The sequence below is a fragment of the Xyrauchen texanus genome, chromosome 4, assembly GCF_025860055.1.
Source record: "Xyrauchen texanus isolate HMW12.3.18 chromosome 4, RBS_HiC_50CHRs, whole genome shotgun sequence".
In the NCBI taxonomy this organism is placed as follows: domain Eukaryota; kingdom Metazoa; phylum Chordata; class Actinopteri; order Cypriniformes; family Catostomidae; genus Xyrauchen; species Xyrauchen texanus.
The window spans coordinates 55,066,411-55,085,916 of record NC_068279.1 but is presented as its reverse complement, the minus strand read 5'-3'; the positions used below and the strand labels follow the sequence as shown (position 1 = coordinate 55,085,916).

General features: G+C 38.3%; 1 protein-coding gene across 2 annotated transcripts in view; it reads left to right on the top strand.

Moving 5' to 3' along the window:
- Nucleotides 1-19,506, top strand: part of LOC127637470 (BMP/retinoic acid-inducible neural-specific protein 1-like) — a 190,324-nt gene that overhangs the window by 98,652 nt on the left and 72,166 nt on the right. For both annotated transcript variants that reach the window (XM_052118562.1, XM_052118570.1), the window contains exons 3-4: nt 10,786-10,976; nt 18,667-18,836. In XM_052118562.1, coding sequence (XP_051974522.1) covers nt 10,786-10,976; nt 18,667-18,836 — 361 coding nt within the window. The remainder of the gene's footprint in view (nt 1-10,785; nt 10,977-18,666; nt 18,837-19,506) is intronic.

The window sequence follows — 19,506 nt, the reverse complement described above, 5'->3', positions numbered from 1 at the left end:
ATATATATATATATATATGCAATTCCAAATATATCAGTATGAATCTGAATGCATACTTGTAAGTCCTATTATATACATTTCAATCTAAATATATAGTTGTAAATCCTGAATATAACGTTGTAATTTCGAATACATAAATTTAAATCCTAAAATATATATTAGGATTTACAAGTATATATTGAGATGTTATCTAATTATTTTGCCCCTTATAATATATACTGTGTATATTGTATTTAAGGACATTTGGTCTATTTAAAATGTGTTTAAAGTGTTACAACTGGTTTTGAGAATGACACTTGACATGCTCTCAGCTGAGAACACATATTTTAAGTATGCGTTTGCAGAGAGTGACAGATCGCTGTATTAAAGAGGTTGTGTGGAAAGCCCTTAGGCCTATATGGAGATGATTTGGGCGTGTTTTATGCAAATCACTAACTGTGAATACACTCTACTTCATTTTAAACACTCCATATTCATTAACATTAAAATGAAGAACAAATTTAAGTGTGTAAACTGTTCTCATTTATTTAACCCTTAATATTTATTTTCCTTGTGTAACTATGTATTTAGGTTGTTAAATCAGATGTTACCACAATGAGCAAAGTTTTTAGGTTAACATTTTTTCAACGTACACATCTTTCTCTGCACACATAAGAACGTAACTAATGTGCATTTTTAGCTAACACTGTTAACTAACTCTTCACACACACGTTTGCACAATCTTGAGCATGTAAATCTGTGACAGCTCATTCTAATAGCCGTGTGGCATGATAATCACTTCTGTCCCGTGCGTTCAGTTGCTAGCTGTGTGGGCTATTTATCGGAGAAGTTACTCTGAGAGGCCATTAAATCTGCCGTAGAGCTGAGAAATAATGTGCTGAATCATATCGCAACTTCCATCCAACAGCTTTTGCTAATCTGAGCATATGGACCTAAATACATATGGCTCTCACATATGGCTCTTCAGTAATGGCCAAAGCCGACACCAGATATACTCAGAATTGAACTGATGTGTGAGTGAGAATTTACGCCTGATGCTGAACTGATAATCTCTGGCTGCACTCATTCGCCGCGGCTGTGTTCATAACACTTGCTCATTCTGTGCAATAACACAGCAGACAATTTGTACTTGTACATTTTAAAGATAAAGATATGCTCTGAAGAAAAGGTCATTTAGCTATTAGTACTTATGCTTGAGGTCATTGTACTAAAACGTGTGTGTTAGAAAATGTAATGTTGATATTTCTGCAAATATCCACTTTTTAATACATTTAATACTCTCTGTACTAGAATAACAATAAAAGGTTGTCAACAAAATAAGGTAAATCAATACAAAAAAAGGAGGAGAGAATTTATTGTACTGGAAGAATTCACATCCCGAGAGGATATGTTTTTTTAATTTATTTATTTATTATTAATTTTGATTTATTTTATTGATGTATATTAAGCTTCTACCATATTTAGAAGTGTAAATCTAACATTATTTATATATATATATATATATATACACACACACACACACACACATTGGTGGCCAAAAGTTTTAATAATGTACAGATTTTGCTGTTTTGGAAGGAAATCGGTACTTTAATTCACCAAAGTGGCATTCAACTGATCACAAATTATAGTCAGGACATTACTGATGTAAAAAAAACAGCACCATCACTATTTGAAAAAAGTCATTTTTGATCAAATCTAGACAGCAGCCATCACTCCAACACCTTATTCTCGAGTAATCATGCTAAACTGCTCATTTGGTACTAGAATATCACTTGCCATTATATCAAACACAGCGGAATTATATTTGGTCCATTAACCCTTGTGCGTCAATTGAAAAAAGTTACACATAGGTTCATTATGGACAAAAATGGCCATGTCCAAAAACTGTCATAAAAATATTATAGATTTATATTTTTTTCCACTTTCACTGACATAATTTTTTTTAACCAGCATCAGCTCTAATCATAATGACCAAACATTCATTCATTTTTAGAATTTTAACCCTTTAAACACTGGTTTGTTTACATAATGCCACTGTTGTTTTTTTAGGAAAAAATGAAAAATAGTAATTATTTTCAATTTAATAGATGCTAAGCAGAATTTTTTTTCTTTGATTATTAGAGCCTCGGATATGTCAATGATTAACAACAACATTCAAACATTCAACAACAACATTCAAAGAAACAGCTTTCTCTAGAAACTCATCAGTCAATCATTGTTTTGAGAAATGAAGGATATGCAATGCTAGAAATTGCCAAAAACTGAAGATGTACACTACAGTCTTCAAAGACAAAGCACAACTGTCTCTAACAAGGGCAGAAAGAGATGTGGAAGACCATATGTACAAATAAACAAGAGGACAAGTACATCAGAGTCTCTAGTTTAATAGACGCCTCACATGTCCTCAGCTGACAGCTTCATTGAATTCTACCCGCTAAACACCAGTTTCATGTAGAACAGTAAAGAGAAGACTCAGGGGTGCAGGAATTATGGGAAGAATTGCAAAGAAAAAGACACTTTTGAAACAGAAAACAAAAATAAAAAGTTCGAGTGGGCAAAGAAACACAGACATTGGACAACAGATAATTGGAAAAGAGTGTTATGGATCTAAACCCCATTGAGCCCCACTGTGGAATCAGATAGACTGTAAGGTGCATGAGAAGTGTCCGACAAGACAGACACATCTATGACAAGTGCAACAGGAAGTGTGGGGTGAAGGTCACCTGAGTATCTGGACAAACTGACAACTAGAATGCCAAGGATCTACAAAGCTGTCATTGCTGCACATGGAGGATTTTATGATGAGAACTCTTTGAAGTAGTTTAAAATTTTCAAGTTATTAATGTCCTGACTATACATTGTGATCAGTTGAATGCCACTTTGATGAATAAAAGTACCAATTTCTTTCCATGAGAGCAAAATCTGTACATTATTCCAAATTTTGGCATCCAGTGTATACTAATTTTCTATTAAAACATTTACAGTATTTTGAATTCATAACATTATGCTTTGTATTTATGTGTATAATACCCTGGAATTGTATTAAAGGTACAGAGTGACAGTAAATTAGGGATATTTTCTCAGCTGTCTATTTTGGAGGAAAGTCATGGAAACGGATTAGTGGATTTTTTTTTCATTTGCTCTTAGAACAAACATGTAAGCAAAAATAAAATAGGCTGTGGTCTCCCATAGAAGTACCCTGCAGTAGTTACTTTTGCATCTATTTAAAATGTTGAAAGTGTGTTTGACGACACCGCACATCTGGATATATGACGGTTATAATGCTCTTCACTATCATTTGATCGTTATTCGATGAATTACTGCTGATATGATCGACAGAAAGTGTACAGCAACATGTCTTTTAAATAAAATTATTATTTGCGTAGCAATAATACGTAGTTATAGGCTATACGTAGGCTTTTTTGTGAATTAAGCGCAATCTATAATAAATCTAATTTATGTCGAATGGAGGCGTGTTTGCACGGAAAGGAATGACAGTGACTTTATTTCAATTCTGAAGACACAGTGCAATTTCAGCTCTGACTGCTCCTGCTTAAAATAGATTGTGTATGGATAGAGAATAAGACGCAGGATTTGTGGAACAACTGTTTAGTGAATTCGCCCCTTAAGTCTAATATGTATATATTATGTCCACTAAAACAAAAAAACATATATTGAAAGAATAAATACTATATACAATGTATTTATTTATTTATTTATCAAAATGTGCATATTTGCTAATACCTAATGTATGTACAGTATGTATGCAATGTAATATTTGCTAATAACCAATACCCAGTTGGAAACACAAGGCTGGGGACAGGCCAAAAGGCGTCCTTATAAAGTAAGATGATGACAAAAAATTTAAATAATAATAATTCAATAAATTAAAGTTATTAGATTATTACTGATGTGTTGCCATGTAACACATCATAAAAGTTGGCATCAGCTATTCATTGTTTAATTCAATGCAAAGTCATTGTTTATGCATATGTTAATGAGGAAGAATAGGCACAGAAAGTGCTAATTTAGCTGAATGACACAAAGTATTTACATGGTAATACTTTATTTATTATTTATTTTTTACTTCTAATGTATGCTCATTGAGAATCAGACAAACAAAGGGGAATTGCATATATATATATATATATATATATATATATATATATATATATATATATATATATATATACACACACACACACACACACACACACACACACACACACACACACACACACACACACACACACATATATATATAACAAGCACATACATAATTAACTTTAATGAAATTCCCAGACTGTCCAAACAAATAAGAACTAATTCATTTACCATATTAAGCCCTGGTAGCTCACATATGTCACCCAGACGTCTTTCATTTTGATTATATCACAGCACAATTTATTAGGGAATAAAGTTTAAAATGTACATACTTATATCTTTATGACATTTCTTTGATTATATAATATTTTTTCATAGTTTTGACACATTCTATCAAACCATTGGCATGCATATAGCCGGGTTGTGTGGCTAGTGCTATGTACTCTTAGTGCAAATCATTCTTTGGTCGCTGGTGCAGGGGCCCTATGCAGCCGCTTACGTGGCTTATTTGGCAGGTCCGGCATTGGTGCAAACTCATCTGTCATTGAGATTCATACAGTAACCAGCACTAGTCTGTAACACTCAAGATGCTGATTTGAGATACTGCTAAAATCGGCACCTTGAGTTGTGTTACAGTGCTAATATGTCAATAATGTCAATTCTATGTGACAGTTCATTTGAAGGTAAATATGAGTATATTCTTTTGATGACAGCTAATCATATTTGATCATTTATATGACTGTTAGCAGCTAATATCCTGTTGATCAAGAGGCTACGTCCTGTAAATTAATGTGCTGCTAAAATGATTTTACTTATCACTGAAGACATGATTAAACCTTTTGAATCTCATTTAACCATTGCATGTTATTATCAAAAGGCTGCAAAATGTTATTTGGCTAATATTTTGAAATATTTTTTAGCTACATTGCCCAGCCTACGTAGTGTTATTAAAACCATTGAATGTTCGAAGATAAAAGAAATACATGGTTGTACCATGGAAGATTCACTCACATGTAAAGGAAGTGTGCTAGATCTCACAGTAATCAGATCTGTTGCATTTAAGTTTCTCATGAGCAGAACGCACCAGTGATTGAGTGACGGCAGTGGATGAATTTAACAGTGATGTCAGTGAATTTGGACTCAGTCCAGTAATGTGAGAGCGGTGAGGCAGAGGCAGAATCACCTCCAAAACAGCAGCGGCCACACTGTAGATTTACAGCCGAGATCGACGCCAGCAGAACTGGAGTTAAGTAATAGGTCAATTTTAGGGCCCACAGCAAGATGACTGGAACGTGCCCTTGTGATTTGAGGAGTGGAAGAGAAAAATATTGCAATATCCAGAGATTGTTTTTTTATCACATACATTCAGCCAAAAAGAACACAACAGAGCATCATGTATAGAAAGTGCTTTGGGTTTTTTCAAAATCTCTACTAGCAAATTATGTTTTTCTAGACGATAATGTGAAGTGGTGCGAGCTGCAAGGCAATCATCTGTGTCTCGCTACTTCTACTGGGTCCTTGAATAATGTATATTGTGTGAGGAAGGGCACAACTTCTGTTGTGGTCCCAAAATGTAAGAATTACTTTGGTGGAAGAATAAAAAATAATAGCCATAAAGGCCATGTCACAATATATACAGTACGATACGATTCTGTTTCATTTAGAGGTTTGATGGTTGTCCCGCAGGAAAGTACTCCAAGTTTTTGAACCTCTAAACAAGCTGCCCATTTTTTGACGCAGTACAGAGCTGGTAGCACATATTTCAGATGAGGAATGGCTGGATAAACATGCATATTTGGCAGATATATTTGGTTTGTTGAATGGCTTGAATTTATCCATTCAGGGGAAATATGCTTCAGTGCTTTAAGTAAGTGACAATATCCACATTTATAAGAAAAAAACACATTTTGGAGAATGAGACTTCAGTCAGAAATCACAGAAATTTTCCCACTGTTGACAGAGTTTTTGGACACAAACGGTCTGTAAATTCAGTGACAACAATGACAACATCATTGTTCATTTTTTAGCATAGCACGACCATTTTACTAAGTACTTCGAGGACTTTAACGTGGAAGAATGGGACTGAGTCCGTGACGCATTTAACCCAGCTAAATGGTAAATGGTCTGCACTTATATAGCGCTTTTTGAACCGTAGCGGTTTTCAAAGTGCATTACACTGTGACTAATTCACCCATTCACACACACACTCACACACCAATGACGGCAGAGCTGCCATGCAAGGTGCTAGCCTACCATTGGGCCCAAGGACACTTCAGCATGTGGAGTCTGAACACATGACACCTTGTGGAGTCATGTCGGCCAGGAATCGAACGCCAACCCTGCGATTATTGGCCAACCCACTCTGCCACCTGAGCCACAGCCACCCCAGCTATCACGAACACTTGCAAAGCAAAGTTTCCTTCTCATCCACTCCAGCATCTAAACGCACGCAAGCGCTCGGCAAACCTCGAGTGAGTTCACGTGGAGTCTTAATGCGCCTCATTATCTGCACTACTTTACCTTGAGATTTGTTGATGCTAAAGCAGACACAATGCAATTTGCATATATTTGCTCCTGTTCCCTTGAAGAGCAGTAATTACTGAGCTCTTAGGATGATTTCCAAATGCACAGTGCATCGAGATTCAACTTATGCAGATGTGGGGGCTTTATAAGTGAAATAGCATTGTGTTTTTCTGAGGTCTCCTTATATTGTTATTCTCAAGAAAAACCTGCTGATAACTGTTTGCGATATATCTGAATAAGAGCATGTCAATCCAAAATTGTTTTGGCGCCCACGGCACAGCGAGGATCGGCTTCAAGCAGGTAGATTTAATTGCACGTGTTTGCTCAGAGATCCCCTCTGCCTGGTGATGTTTTTATTATGATAGCAACCCCAAAGACCTCGAAAGAGGCAGCAATTGTAGAACACAATCGTTCTGCACAAGAGATTGTTCAGCTTCTTATGATTCATGATTTGTCTTGGTGAAATGTTATACAGATAAAGATTGATGGAGAGTAACCGTAGAAAAGAAGTCCCAAATGTAAGAACTTACCCAACTCAAGATCTCGGTAAAAAATCTACACCATACTGTAACCAATCAAAAGGATGCAATGCGATAACTACATGATCATTCACTTCATAGTCAACAAAGCTGATTCCACTACTGGTGGCATTGCAGTTTGGGTGAAAAGTTGGGTAACTTAAACAGCACAAATATCATGGAAGCACATGACAACAAACACCAAACCTAAATGAATGTCAACACCTAAACTAATGTAATGGGTTATGTTGCTGCATTGCTGATGACTAAGTGTTGATGTCAGACTAGGGGTCTGGTTTTGGCTGGTTAGTTTAAAGCAGATTTTTACAATTTCAGAAGGTTAAAGTATTACGTTTATATAATTTGAGAATATAAAAGGTAATACACTGTAAAATATACAGGTATCAAAATTACATCCCACAAAGCCTGAAACGAATTTTTGAATTTTCAAGGAACTCACAGTCCCGTGTAATTCCACAGCCCACACTTTGGGAAACCCTGCTGTAGACAATTAATACCAATTAGCCTGTCCAAGGTTTCTGGAATTGAGAAGCAAGTAGGAATACAAGCAGATAAGCTCATGCAACTGTGTAAATTGACTTTTTTATTTACACATTTAGGAAAAGCGAATCGAGAGCTTTACAGACTTAATCTATTAAACAGTTCTGCGGATTCCTTATCACACAACTTGTGAAGTCAATGAAGTTGACGTGTTTCAGACTGTTGCTCGAGCAGAAAGCCATTTGTACTTGGTCTTAATATGTTGTTATTGAATTTGTGTACTTTGTACCTGATGTAACATGTTTCGAGGGTTTGACCGAACCAGTCTAGTCATAATAAATAAGAGTTAGCAGAATCGTAAGAAATCTTTTAAGTTAGCTTGTACGAAAAAGTACAACTTTTACTTCCATAGAGAAAAATAAACTAACCAATGAACAATGTAATCTCAATGTTTCCTATTTTAACCTAACCACGATTTTATTAATAAAACAACTTTGTTTAAAACGCAAGAAAGAATAAATCCTGGTTTGGAGCGAGACGAAGGAATCTTTTTAAATGTTATTGACATACATCCAGCATTTGTATTGCATACTTAGCGGTATTCAAAGCGCTTTACACTGTGTCTCATTCAGCCAATTACACACCAATGACGGCAGAGTTGCCATGCAAGGTGCTAGCTTGCCATTGGGAGAAACTTGGGGTTCAGTGTCTTGCCCAAGGACACTTTTTACATGTGTGAGTCTGGTAAAACAGTGAAGTATTAATTTCACTTGCTATCTCTAAGCTACGTCACATAGCACTTGGCTGGTGAAAAAAGATACATGTGTGCTGCATGACGCATCAGAAGCATTTTTTTTAACCGCAAATGATAGGGTTATTTCATAGCATATTTTTATGACCTTTATGACACAACCATTTTGGTGTTTCTACACTAGAGGGCACACAAAATACTTTTTGCTAATGAGAAATACATGAACTTGAATGTTATTTTTAGACTGTGATGAAATTGAAAGAATGGTAAATTTCAGAATTGTATTCGCGTACCCCGATTGTCACCTCATGTACCCCCAAGGGTACGCATACCCCAGTTTGGGAAACACTGATCTAAACAATCGTCCAAAGAGATGACATTGATGACATTTGTCAGGTTGATTCTCGCTTGTTATGAACTTTTATATTTAAACTGCAGATTCTTTATTCAGCTACCTACATAATATAACATAACATAACAGTCCATATTAGGACTGTTAAAATCTGTGTATTTGCTTTGAGAATGGCAGATTTTGAGTTGAAGTATCAGACTGGTGTTTTGGTTTGTGTCGATTGGCCATTGGGCTGATTTTGACTGTATTGATTGATAATTAAGCTGGTAATTGGGCTTGTTTTCATGCTTATTTTGATTATTAATTAATGTATATAGCAAATATTTCTCTCTTCTTGACGAGTTCAATTTTAAAGGTATTATGATTGTCTACTGTCGATCAGTAGATAAATGTCTGGGATCTTCTGACCTCTTATGCAGCACTATCAATACTGACCCTGACTGGTCTTAAAACAGTGACTTCTCATGTTGTTGCAACCTTAAATAGCTGTAGACCTGCAGAAATAAATAAAAAATATATTTATTTACATTTCTTGTTGCACTTAAATCTGTTTTGTATACTATTCTGATGGGGCACTTTTCGTACCACTGTCTCCGTAAGATGATTCGCTTATGTTTTCCTCCTTTGTAAGTCGCTTTTGATAAAAGCGTCTGCCAAATGAATAAATGTAAATGTAAATGTAAATGTTGGAGGGTGCGTGGGGGGGGTGGGGGGTGTTGTTAGTCGTACACATCATTTTTGTTTTCCATTTCACTTATCACCATATTGCATCAATCAAGCTTATCTAAGAGGTCAAGACGGGCTGTGAAACGCTGCATCAGGTTTTAGCAAAACTTCAGCAGACGTGAGCAGTGACTTATGCTGTTGTGGCTCAACTCGAGTCTTTTCACAGCTGCTGAATGGGCACTTCCAGTATTCGATGGTCTCAACCAGACTCAGCGTTTATGAACATTAAACGAGAATCAACAGTCTGATTTGAAACCTACTTTTTCAGCCAGCTAGTAGAAAATCATGCAATGAATGGATTTCATATCACATTAATTCTCCCTTCAATGAGATGCTAATGAGATGCACCAAATGAGATGCTAATCGAACCAGTTGTGAGATTAGTGGGAACAAAATCAGGCCAATGGCAAATCAGGCCTGATGCTCACTGCTCGATACTTCTTTAGCACAATCATGGCAGATAACATTAGCCGCTAGTTGCAGATGACTTGGGTTGATTAGATAACATTGTGGATGCGATGATTTAGTTCAATATCAAAATGTGTTTGCTTTTGTTTTTTCATTCTTTCAAACAGGACAAAACCTACTGATTGCTGCATGATTGTCGGTTCTTGTGGAATTGTCAATGCATGTGGAATTTGTTTTACTTTAAATTTTTTTTAAGTGGCTGGCAATATTCAAGCAAAATGATGCCACAAAATGAACTTCTCTTTTACGAAGAGATTAAGCGATTTATGTGTCCTAACAAACAAATGTGGGTTTTGATACATTGAATTTATTACATAAAACTCAATTTTAAACCCTAGTGACTGTCTTCCTAGGTGCATCCAAAGACGGTGGTTGAAGTAACATCTTTGTTGATTGTAAATGTATTTAATTCCATGTTGAAAAGTTAAGTCTGACTAAAATTGATTATTTCCCCCAATATTCGGGAATGTTATGTATTTCCGTGCATATTAGATTATCACAACATTAGCTTAGCAACACGCTATCATCAAACACTTTAAAACCAGTTGTGAGTTCAGTCTTTCGTGCACTTCATGTGACAAGCACTATATGTGCAACACAAAGTGTTGTCTATGTAGAGCATTTCACATCATTCGGGGTCCTTCTGTAACTCGATTTTGTTCTTTTATCTTTTATTACTTTTCTACCAAAGATTGTCTGGCTGTCAGGGACCGTACGATAGAGTGGGATGGTCTCAATTTTTCGAAATTGTCCTAGGCCGTTTGTCTGATATTTGGCCAGCTCAATCCCTCTATTAAACTGCAGTGATATACCTCATAGTTTTGTTGTGTTGTGTTATCCAGGGAGTTTGCACGTTGGAAGGTGAGGAATACCGCCATCGAGAGACGGGACCTGATTCGGAATCCACTGCCGCTGATGCCGGAGTTCCAGCGCAGTATGCGGATGCTGGGGCGCCGGCCGTCCACGCAACAGTTCATCGAAACCGTAATCAAGAAATATGGAACGCACATCCTCATATCTGCCACACTTGGAGGTGAGAACTGTAAACAATCTATGCAAATACATCACATGAATCATTTTCAGTGATTTTTCTGTGTTTTCTGCTAATTAATAATGTTAATGTCAAATCAGTGATTCTCAACTGGTTTTGCTGCAGGATCCAGATTTTATATTGGACATTCAGTGGCAACCCAATAGAGTACCAATATGGTTTATTGTTCAAAAGTACAAACAAATATCCTTAAAATCAAACATTGAAATGTATTGATATTACCATGAACTGCATTGGGCCTGTGTAATGTTTTTGAGGATGAGGGTATGTCTCACAACATGTTTTTGTTGACTTCTGTCTCATTTGGCCAATTTCTACCAAGATACATTTGTGACAAGAGAACACACAGTCTTTGACATCAACAACAGAAGATATGGAAAACATGTTCTCCTTCCTTTTAAAATGATTTATTAACGTTTTGTATTTATTTTGCCATCCGGTGGCTAGATACGTTTTATTACTTGCATTTAACATGTTCTCCCCCGTAATATCCATGACCTTATCTGACCTGTGGGTTGCAATGTACCATCTGAGAACCAATCGTTTGGAGAATGGAAGCCGTCTCTAATGGTAATTCAAAATTATATTTTGCATATTTGTGCTGAATTGAAATAAGCTTGTTACACTTTTTGTCCTTTTAAGGGGTCAGTTTCTTATAGATTCTCCTCTGTCAATTGTAATAACATTCTGTCGGTTGGTTTTCATGGAGAGTTCTGGATTGTGAGGTTGCAATTTAATATCAGTTCTGGCTAACAGGCTAAACATGATGCTCTAATTACAGAAGAGAGAGATCTTATCAGAATATTGCTGAAGAATCAACATATATGTGGGTCACTGAAAGGAAACTGTGCCGTTTGTGTTGTCTTTTCTGAATCTGTTTTTCATTTGAATATCCAACAATTTGTTTGTCCCAATTCATTAACTTTACATTTTAATGCTGCCTGATCTCATGAAAATTGTGTGATGAGGCAAAAGTTCTTGCAAAATGTAATTACATGCTTCATTACATGTTTCGCTGCTGTGAAATGTCCAGCGGGGGTGCCAAAACTGAGTGAAAATAGCATCGTAAACAGACAAGTTTTTTAAGGTTAATGTTAGATGGAGGTTTTAATGAGTTAAACGTACCTCCCTAACCTAAAACTTAAACCAAAACCCAAGCAAAAGTGATCTAACAGCAAATGAGAGGTGAATAGACATCCTTGCCCTAAAGTGAATGTGAATAACGTTGATCATCTCTTAACAAGGGCACATGTCAAGGTCTGGATAGATCAGTTGTATGCGAACAATCAGTTCTCATAGTCAACGTGTTGAAAGCAGGAGAAATGGGCAGAAGGAAAGACCTGAGCGACTTTGAGAAGGGCCAAATTGTTATGGCCAGAATACTGGGTCAGAGCATCTCTGAAACGGCAAGGCTTCTGGGATGCTCCCGTTCAGCAGTGGTGAGAACGTACGAGGAGGGACAAACCACAAACCGGCGACAGGGTGTTGGGCGCTCAAGGCTCATCCATGCACGAGGGCAATAAGTGCTATCTTGTCTAGTTTGTAAATTTTAATGATGGTAACTGTAGGAATTTTTCACAACACACAGTGCATCTCACCCTGCTGTGAATGGGGCTGCGTTGCTGCAGAGTAGACCCATCATGACCCCTGTCCACCATCGAAAGTGCCTCCAATGGGCACGCAAGCGTAGGAGCTAGACCTTGGAGCAGTGGACCTAGTCCCGTTATCTTTTAGATCATGTGGACGGACGTGTACATGTGCACCGTTTGCCTGGGGAAGTGATGGCACCAGCATACACTGTGGGAAGATGACATGCCAGTTGAGGGAGTGTGATGCTCTGGGCAATGTTCTGCTGGGAAACCCTGGGTCCAGCAATTCACGTGGATGTCAATTTGACTTGTGCCACCTACCTAAACATCATTGCAGGCCAGGTACACCCCTTCATGGCAATGGTATCCCCTGATGGCAGTGGCCTCTTTCAGAAGGATAATGCGCCCTGCCACACATTATTTGGGAATGGTTTGAGGAACATGATGAAGTGTTCAAGATGTTGCCCTGACCTCCAAATTTCCCAGCTCTATATCCGATTGAGGATCTGTGGGATGTGCTGGACCAACAAGTCCAATCCACGGAGGATCCACCTCGCAACTTACAGAACTTGAATGATCTGTTGCTAATGTCTTTGTGCCAGATACCACAGGCGTGGTGGACTGAGAAGAGAAAGCGGCCCAGGATTTTTACATAGCAACTGGCCCAAAAGTTTTGAGAACGATGTGCGGGGAATGGTGTCGCTGTCCTTTTTTGCATATCGCTGCCCCCTTCAGCATATTATGGTGCCATTTTGTGGCCCATTCTGCATAAGGCGGCGGCTAATTTTTAGCTTATCCCGGCCGTTTTGCGGCAGGCCCTGTTATCGGCCAGTCACACCAGGAAAATGCCCGGTATGTCAGATTACCAATCAAGCTCTAACTTCAGAGGTCTTGTAGTGTCCATGCCTCAGTGGGTTGGCACTGTTTTGGCGTCATGCAGAGGATCAACATTATATTAGGCAGGTGGTCATAATCTTTTGGCTCATCAGTGTATTTTAGTTCTGAAAGCAATGCAACAAAGGATTTGTTGTTTCTTGAGGAAAGTTTCTTGAGGAAAGTTTTTAAGAAAAATATTAATACTAGTCAACATCAGACTGAAATATGGCATAAAGTAGCATTAAGGTAAGGTTGATTAAAAACTAAATTGAGTTTTTTTACTCTGATTATGTTTTTTCGGTTCCAAATAAAGCAAATTATATAAGAAGTCATTATAAGTCATTAAAGAGGATTATTTAAAAAGTTGTTTAATTTATAAAGTTCTAAATAAAATGAATAGATTATACAAAAATAGGCATTACATATGGCTATTTAATATATAAACCAATTTGTATAGATTTTTTATAACTATAATAAATATATAGTGATATGTATTATTATCGTGATGTAAAATTATTCATATTGTGAATATTGGTCATATCGTTGCATGTAAAACCAGTTTGCAAAAATTTTGTTATATAAATGTGCATTCTATGAGACTAGGTTGTTTTAATGGGTTATATATAAGAAGAACAATAGTTCTACCTAAATTTTGGTTTCATTTACATTAAATATCATGTTTTCGCTGTTTGCGTATTTACTTTACTCCCCAAAATCCTTTATGTATTTTCTGACAAAATGGCGACTTTCATTCTCTGTCTACTCAATCCTGTTATGCTGTAACATTCCCACTATTACATTAATGATCTGATCATCCTGACATATTTAAAGGAGAGGCATCATAAAAAGAAAAACAAATCTGTCCTAATTAATCCTTACTTAATCAAATTGTTTATTACAGTCTTAATTATCTTTACACTAATAACATTGACCTTGTCTAGCGCAATAGTTAAAAATATATATATATCTTGGTGCAAAACCAACAATCCAATGGTGTGATGTGATAATGGTTGCACTGACATAAAATTCAAAATTCAACACTGAAACATCTTTAATATTTGAGTTGATTGTCAATGTTAGGCCATGATACCTAATGAATTCACTAATGTTAACAAATAGAACCTAATTGTAAAGTGTCACCATAAGTGTCGCATCATCGTCGTCATCTGTGTGTGTTTGTGTCAGTGGATCTCGCTCGTGCTCAAGGTCATCAGACATGATTACAGGCCTAAGGTCAGTGCACTCAATGTGCTCTGCTATAGAGCGTGTTATTATGTTGACATATCAACATCACCAGAGAGAGAGAGAGGGACTGATAGGGAATTGATTGGATGGTGGTCTCTTACTAGAGGGAAAGGAGGGTATTTATTTTCTGAAATAGCTTGTATTCCCTCCAGACTGATCTCACAGTGAAATCAGAAACAGTAGGTTGAATTTTATTTAGCTAAAATCGGTCTGTGCTTACCGAAATTCGATACTTGTTGTTTTGCAGATGCTGCAATTGTCAGTGAGTCGGCATCGTTTTCCAAACCTAGGTTACAGAAACTCTCTGAAACCACATGCCGACTTGACGTGATATCATGTTGTTCCCTCGCAGTAGTTCACATTCCGTCACAATACGTTTTGCGTTTCCTCACAATTATTTTAGGTTCCCTCACGATCCATCCTTTACAAAATTTGACCACAGTTTTACTACAGTGAACATAGTTGAATTATGCTGTTGTATTGTAAAACCATAGTAACCAACTACATTAACTATATTTCAAATGTGAGATTTGTAGTAAAACAATATTTGAACCATTATATTTATAGTAAAATCATACTAGTAAAACAGGAAAAAAAACTATGGTAATACAAATCATAAACATTCTGACAAAAAAAAAGTCATGGTTACTGCTGTTTTACTATAGTGAAACCATGTTTAATATTAAAGAGCTGTATATACTGTATATGATGTGTGTGTGTGTGTGTGTGTGTGTGTGTGTGTGTGTGTGTGTGTGTACTGTATATTCAATTATTCTGCTTATACCATGGTTACCACACCTTAAGACATCGTTCAGGGTTTTACCTCAAGACATTTTTAACACTCTTGTAAGTGGAACTACTTTCTTCCACCACAGATTCAGTTTCTTGCTTTGATGCAGCTCAAGCCTTTGCTGCTAGTTTGAAAATGTCACTTTAGAACTAGCAACAGAGGATTGCGCTGCTTCACTGGAGCACTTACTGGAGTGAGAAGGTAGTGCGTGAGATCTGTGGACGGAAATGTCTTGTTGATGAGAGAGGTCTACGGAGAAATGCCAGTATATATATATATATATATGTTATTTAATGTTTTTTATTATGATTTCCCGTCTGTCGCTCACTTCGACGTTGTGTTGAAGAAGCGACACTAGGGGTCTCTCTTGAGCGCCTTTTGACAGAATTTGCATGTCCCGCCCCCGGACATAAGGGTATAAAGGGAGGGAAATGCATCTGTTTCATTCAGAAATTTTCTTCGGAGCCGACTGGTTGTGTGTGCAGCGAGCTGCGAGTCACACACTGTTCCTCCCATCTCTGAGTGTGATTGCTGTTGGATCTACGGCGCATATCAGTGGCTTTTTCCCTTCTCTGCACGGCAGTGCAGCTTTGCCCCTGGGCGTTTCAACAGCGCAATTAAAAGAGTTTATTTCTCTTAAAGAGCAAATACACAGCTGGCGTTGAACATCCTTTTCAGGACGCGTCTTTATAAAGATGCCCTTCCGCCCTGTGTAGTTCCTGGATGCGGTAGAGTGTTTTCTCAGGTCCGAGCCGGTAGAACTCGGTAACAGGCTTACAAACTGACCGGGTGGATTGCTTGCACCTAGCGCCCTTTCCCTCTGCTGAGGTAAAATTGTGCGCTCTTATCCGAGGAGATCCCACTAACTCGGCTCCCTGGATGACTCCTCCCTTGCCCTCTGGTCCACGAATTCAGCAGAGGAATTCGCCGACCACATCCAATGCGGGTGCTCAATCTACCCTGTACTGGAATAGGTGCTCCACAGGTCAGGCTCCTACGTGGACCCCCCCCCCCCCCCCCCCCCCGTGTTTATTTTCCGTGGTACGGTCCCCTTGCAAGCGGACCTGCGTCTGCCTTGGGCAGTTCTCACTGGCCCCTGGTCGAAAGAATAGGAAAACTGGGAATGATCGCCTTCCCCGATGTGTATGATAGCGTTAAGATGGCCCCAGCCACTTTAACTCTATGCAAGAAACATAGAGAGAGAAAAGGCACGGCTGGCGCGGCCTGCTCCCATGCTTGGCACGTCGCCTTGTTCCCCCCTATCGGGGGTAAAGAACCAGAAGGCTTTGACGATTTTATGGGGTGTTGGGGAAGGGTACGTGCAGTCTGACACAGCCGGTCACTTTGGCATGTAAAATACCTGCCCGCTCCTGTGTCAGCAGTACACGTACACGGCTCAGCGTATGGCGTGATTTAAATTGGACCCCTAGTGTCGCTTCTCCGACACAAAGTCGAAGTGATCGACAGACGGGGAACGTCTAGGTTACGGATGTAACCTCCGTTCCCTGATGGATGGAACGAGACGTTGTGTCTTCCCGGCCACGTAGCTGAATCGAGCCACTGTTGCGGCCGAACCTCACTGTCGGCTCCTCAGAAAAATGCATGCAACTCTGTCTGCCAATATCTCATTGGCCTTTTCTCATAGATCAGAGACGCAAAAGGCACTCAAAAGAGACCCCTAGTGTCGCTTCTTCAACACAAGGCCTCGTTCTCTCCATCAGGGAACAGAGGTTACATCCGTAACCTAGACATTTTTATTACAATAGTTTTGGATTCCCTGCATTACTAGTATGATTTTACTACTAATATCATGGTTAAAATATGGTTACTGTAGTAAAACCATGGTCATTTTTGTAAATGATGGATAAAGGTGTTACGAGGGAACCCAAAATAGTTGCCTGGGAATGCAAAACATTTTAGGAGAACGCAAAGCTGTTTCAAAACATGCTTTTCCTTCCCAGTCTCTAAATGGCAGGTTGTGAAAAAGCTTGGAGCTTGGTGATAGATTGAAGTTATTAAATTACTGTATGTGTTATTAATGTTTTTGTAAGGCGCACTGATGAATCGTTCACGACAAGACTAAAAAAACGTGTATATACAAAACAAATAGAGTAAATATTGATGTAATGTTGACATTGAAGCGTGGTGCAGGTCAGAGATTGTGGTGCTGGTCATTATATTTATTACTGCATTTATTGGTCAGTTTCAAATTTATTGCAAACCAAAGAAAAATGAAATGGTGACTAAACTGGAATTACATTACATTCAAAGCTGCATAACAGGGAATCTATAAGTACAAAAACACTGGACCTGCCTCACCTACAAGATATGACCATAAAACTGAATGGAAAATCAATATAAGCAATATGGCTGTTCTAGTCCAAAGCACTACGATAAATCAAAGCGCTGTATAAACTAGAGAGCTAATATCAGAGTGTACCTCATAATATCAGCGATTACAAACTGAGCAAGTTCACCGTACAGACACTCATGTTTTAATAACACAGCCTGAGGATGCCAGCCGCTTTATTGCAGACAGAAGAGAGCGTGTCATTTCACGGCAGCTCTAGGTCACATTAAGGTTCATTGTTCTTTGTTCGCTGTTGGCAGCCTTACATTGATTAATCGTTTGATTAACAAGAAATTGGATTTATTAACGCTGCTTTAAAGGTCAGTCACATTAGCGTCAGTGTTTGCTATGTGACCTTGTTGTCGCCTCTTTCTCTTAGACACATATTTCGTTGAGGCTGAACAGAGTGGACAACTTAATATAAAGGTCATGAAAATCGAAAGGCTGATGTCAGCAGGTTAATGGACAGTCATGGATGTGCTCATAACATTAACATGCCTGTGGGTAGAGCTGCTAGATCCATCACAAACCTGAACCCAACTAGACAAAAGATATCAGCGATGTCTGCATCCGCTGGATAACAGGTTAAGCGAATGGAATGATATTTGAGAACACAGTAGAGAGTATTGTATACGTACATCGTATGACTTCATAGGGCTAGACATTCATCTATGGGTTTGAAACGACTTGAGAGTTTTCATTCATGGGTGACCTGTCTCTTTTAAAAGCATTTGGGCATTTAGAAGGCTGCTCTTGGAATCAGAAACACGACACAGGATGTGAAGTCTTGTGTTAACTGACCATATTGCTCTGTGCCGTTAGGTGAGGAAGCACTCACCATGTACATGGCCAAGAACAAGCTGGACCGGAAGATGGTGAACGCCACCCAAGGAGTCGAGGCTCTGCACCAGCTCGCCTCATCGTACTTCATCGACCGTGATGGCACCATGCGCAAACTCCACGAGATCCAGATCTCCAGCAACGCCATCAAGGTAAGACAGACAGACAGACAGAAATAAATAAATAAGGAAAGACAGTAATTCCCCTATCCTACTTCCTCCTCGCCCACCATCCATCTGTCTGCGGAGCTGTTTGTTGTTGGAGTTGACGGCTCGCTGATCTTCTGGTGGTCAGGGCTCGAGGTAGCAGGAAGTCAAGCATAACAAAATGAAACAGAATTGACAATAGCTGCTGAGTCAGGAGGAGAGGAGGAGAGCAAACGCAGCACTTAAATGCACACACAGACTTACACAAGACTGACAGGACAGACTAATGCTCACGCTGATGTGCTTGGCGTGTTCTGGACCAGCAGGACCGGCTCTAAAATTCATTTCCGTACTGTGTATTATATGTTTGAGTGTCTGTTGATGTTTCAGGAATGGAAAATGCACCTAATATGCAATAAAATGAAGAATGCACCTATTTTAAACTAAAAACAATTTGGTAGCACTTTACATCAACTTAAGTGATCCGAGATACTATATGTAATAGTGGCGCAATATATATGTTTGCCTCCATAAATCATATTTTTTATTATTACTTCATATCTATATAATATTATCACAGATGATCTATTTATTTGTACAATAAAAATGAGTACTATATTCATACACTCTATGCATGCTATTTGTTCCCCAAGGTGGCTTGATATTTGACGAAGAA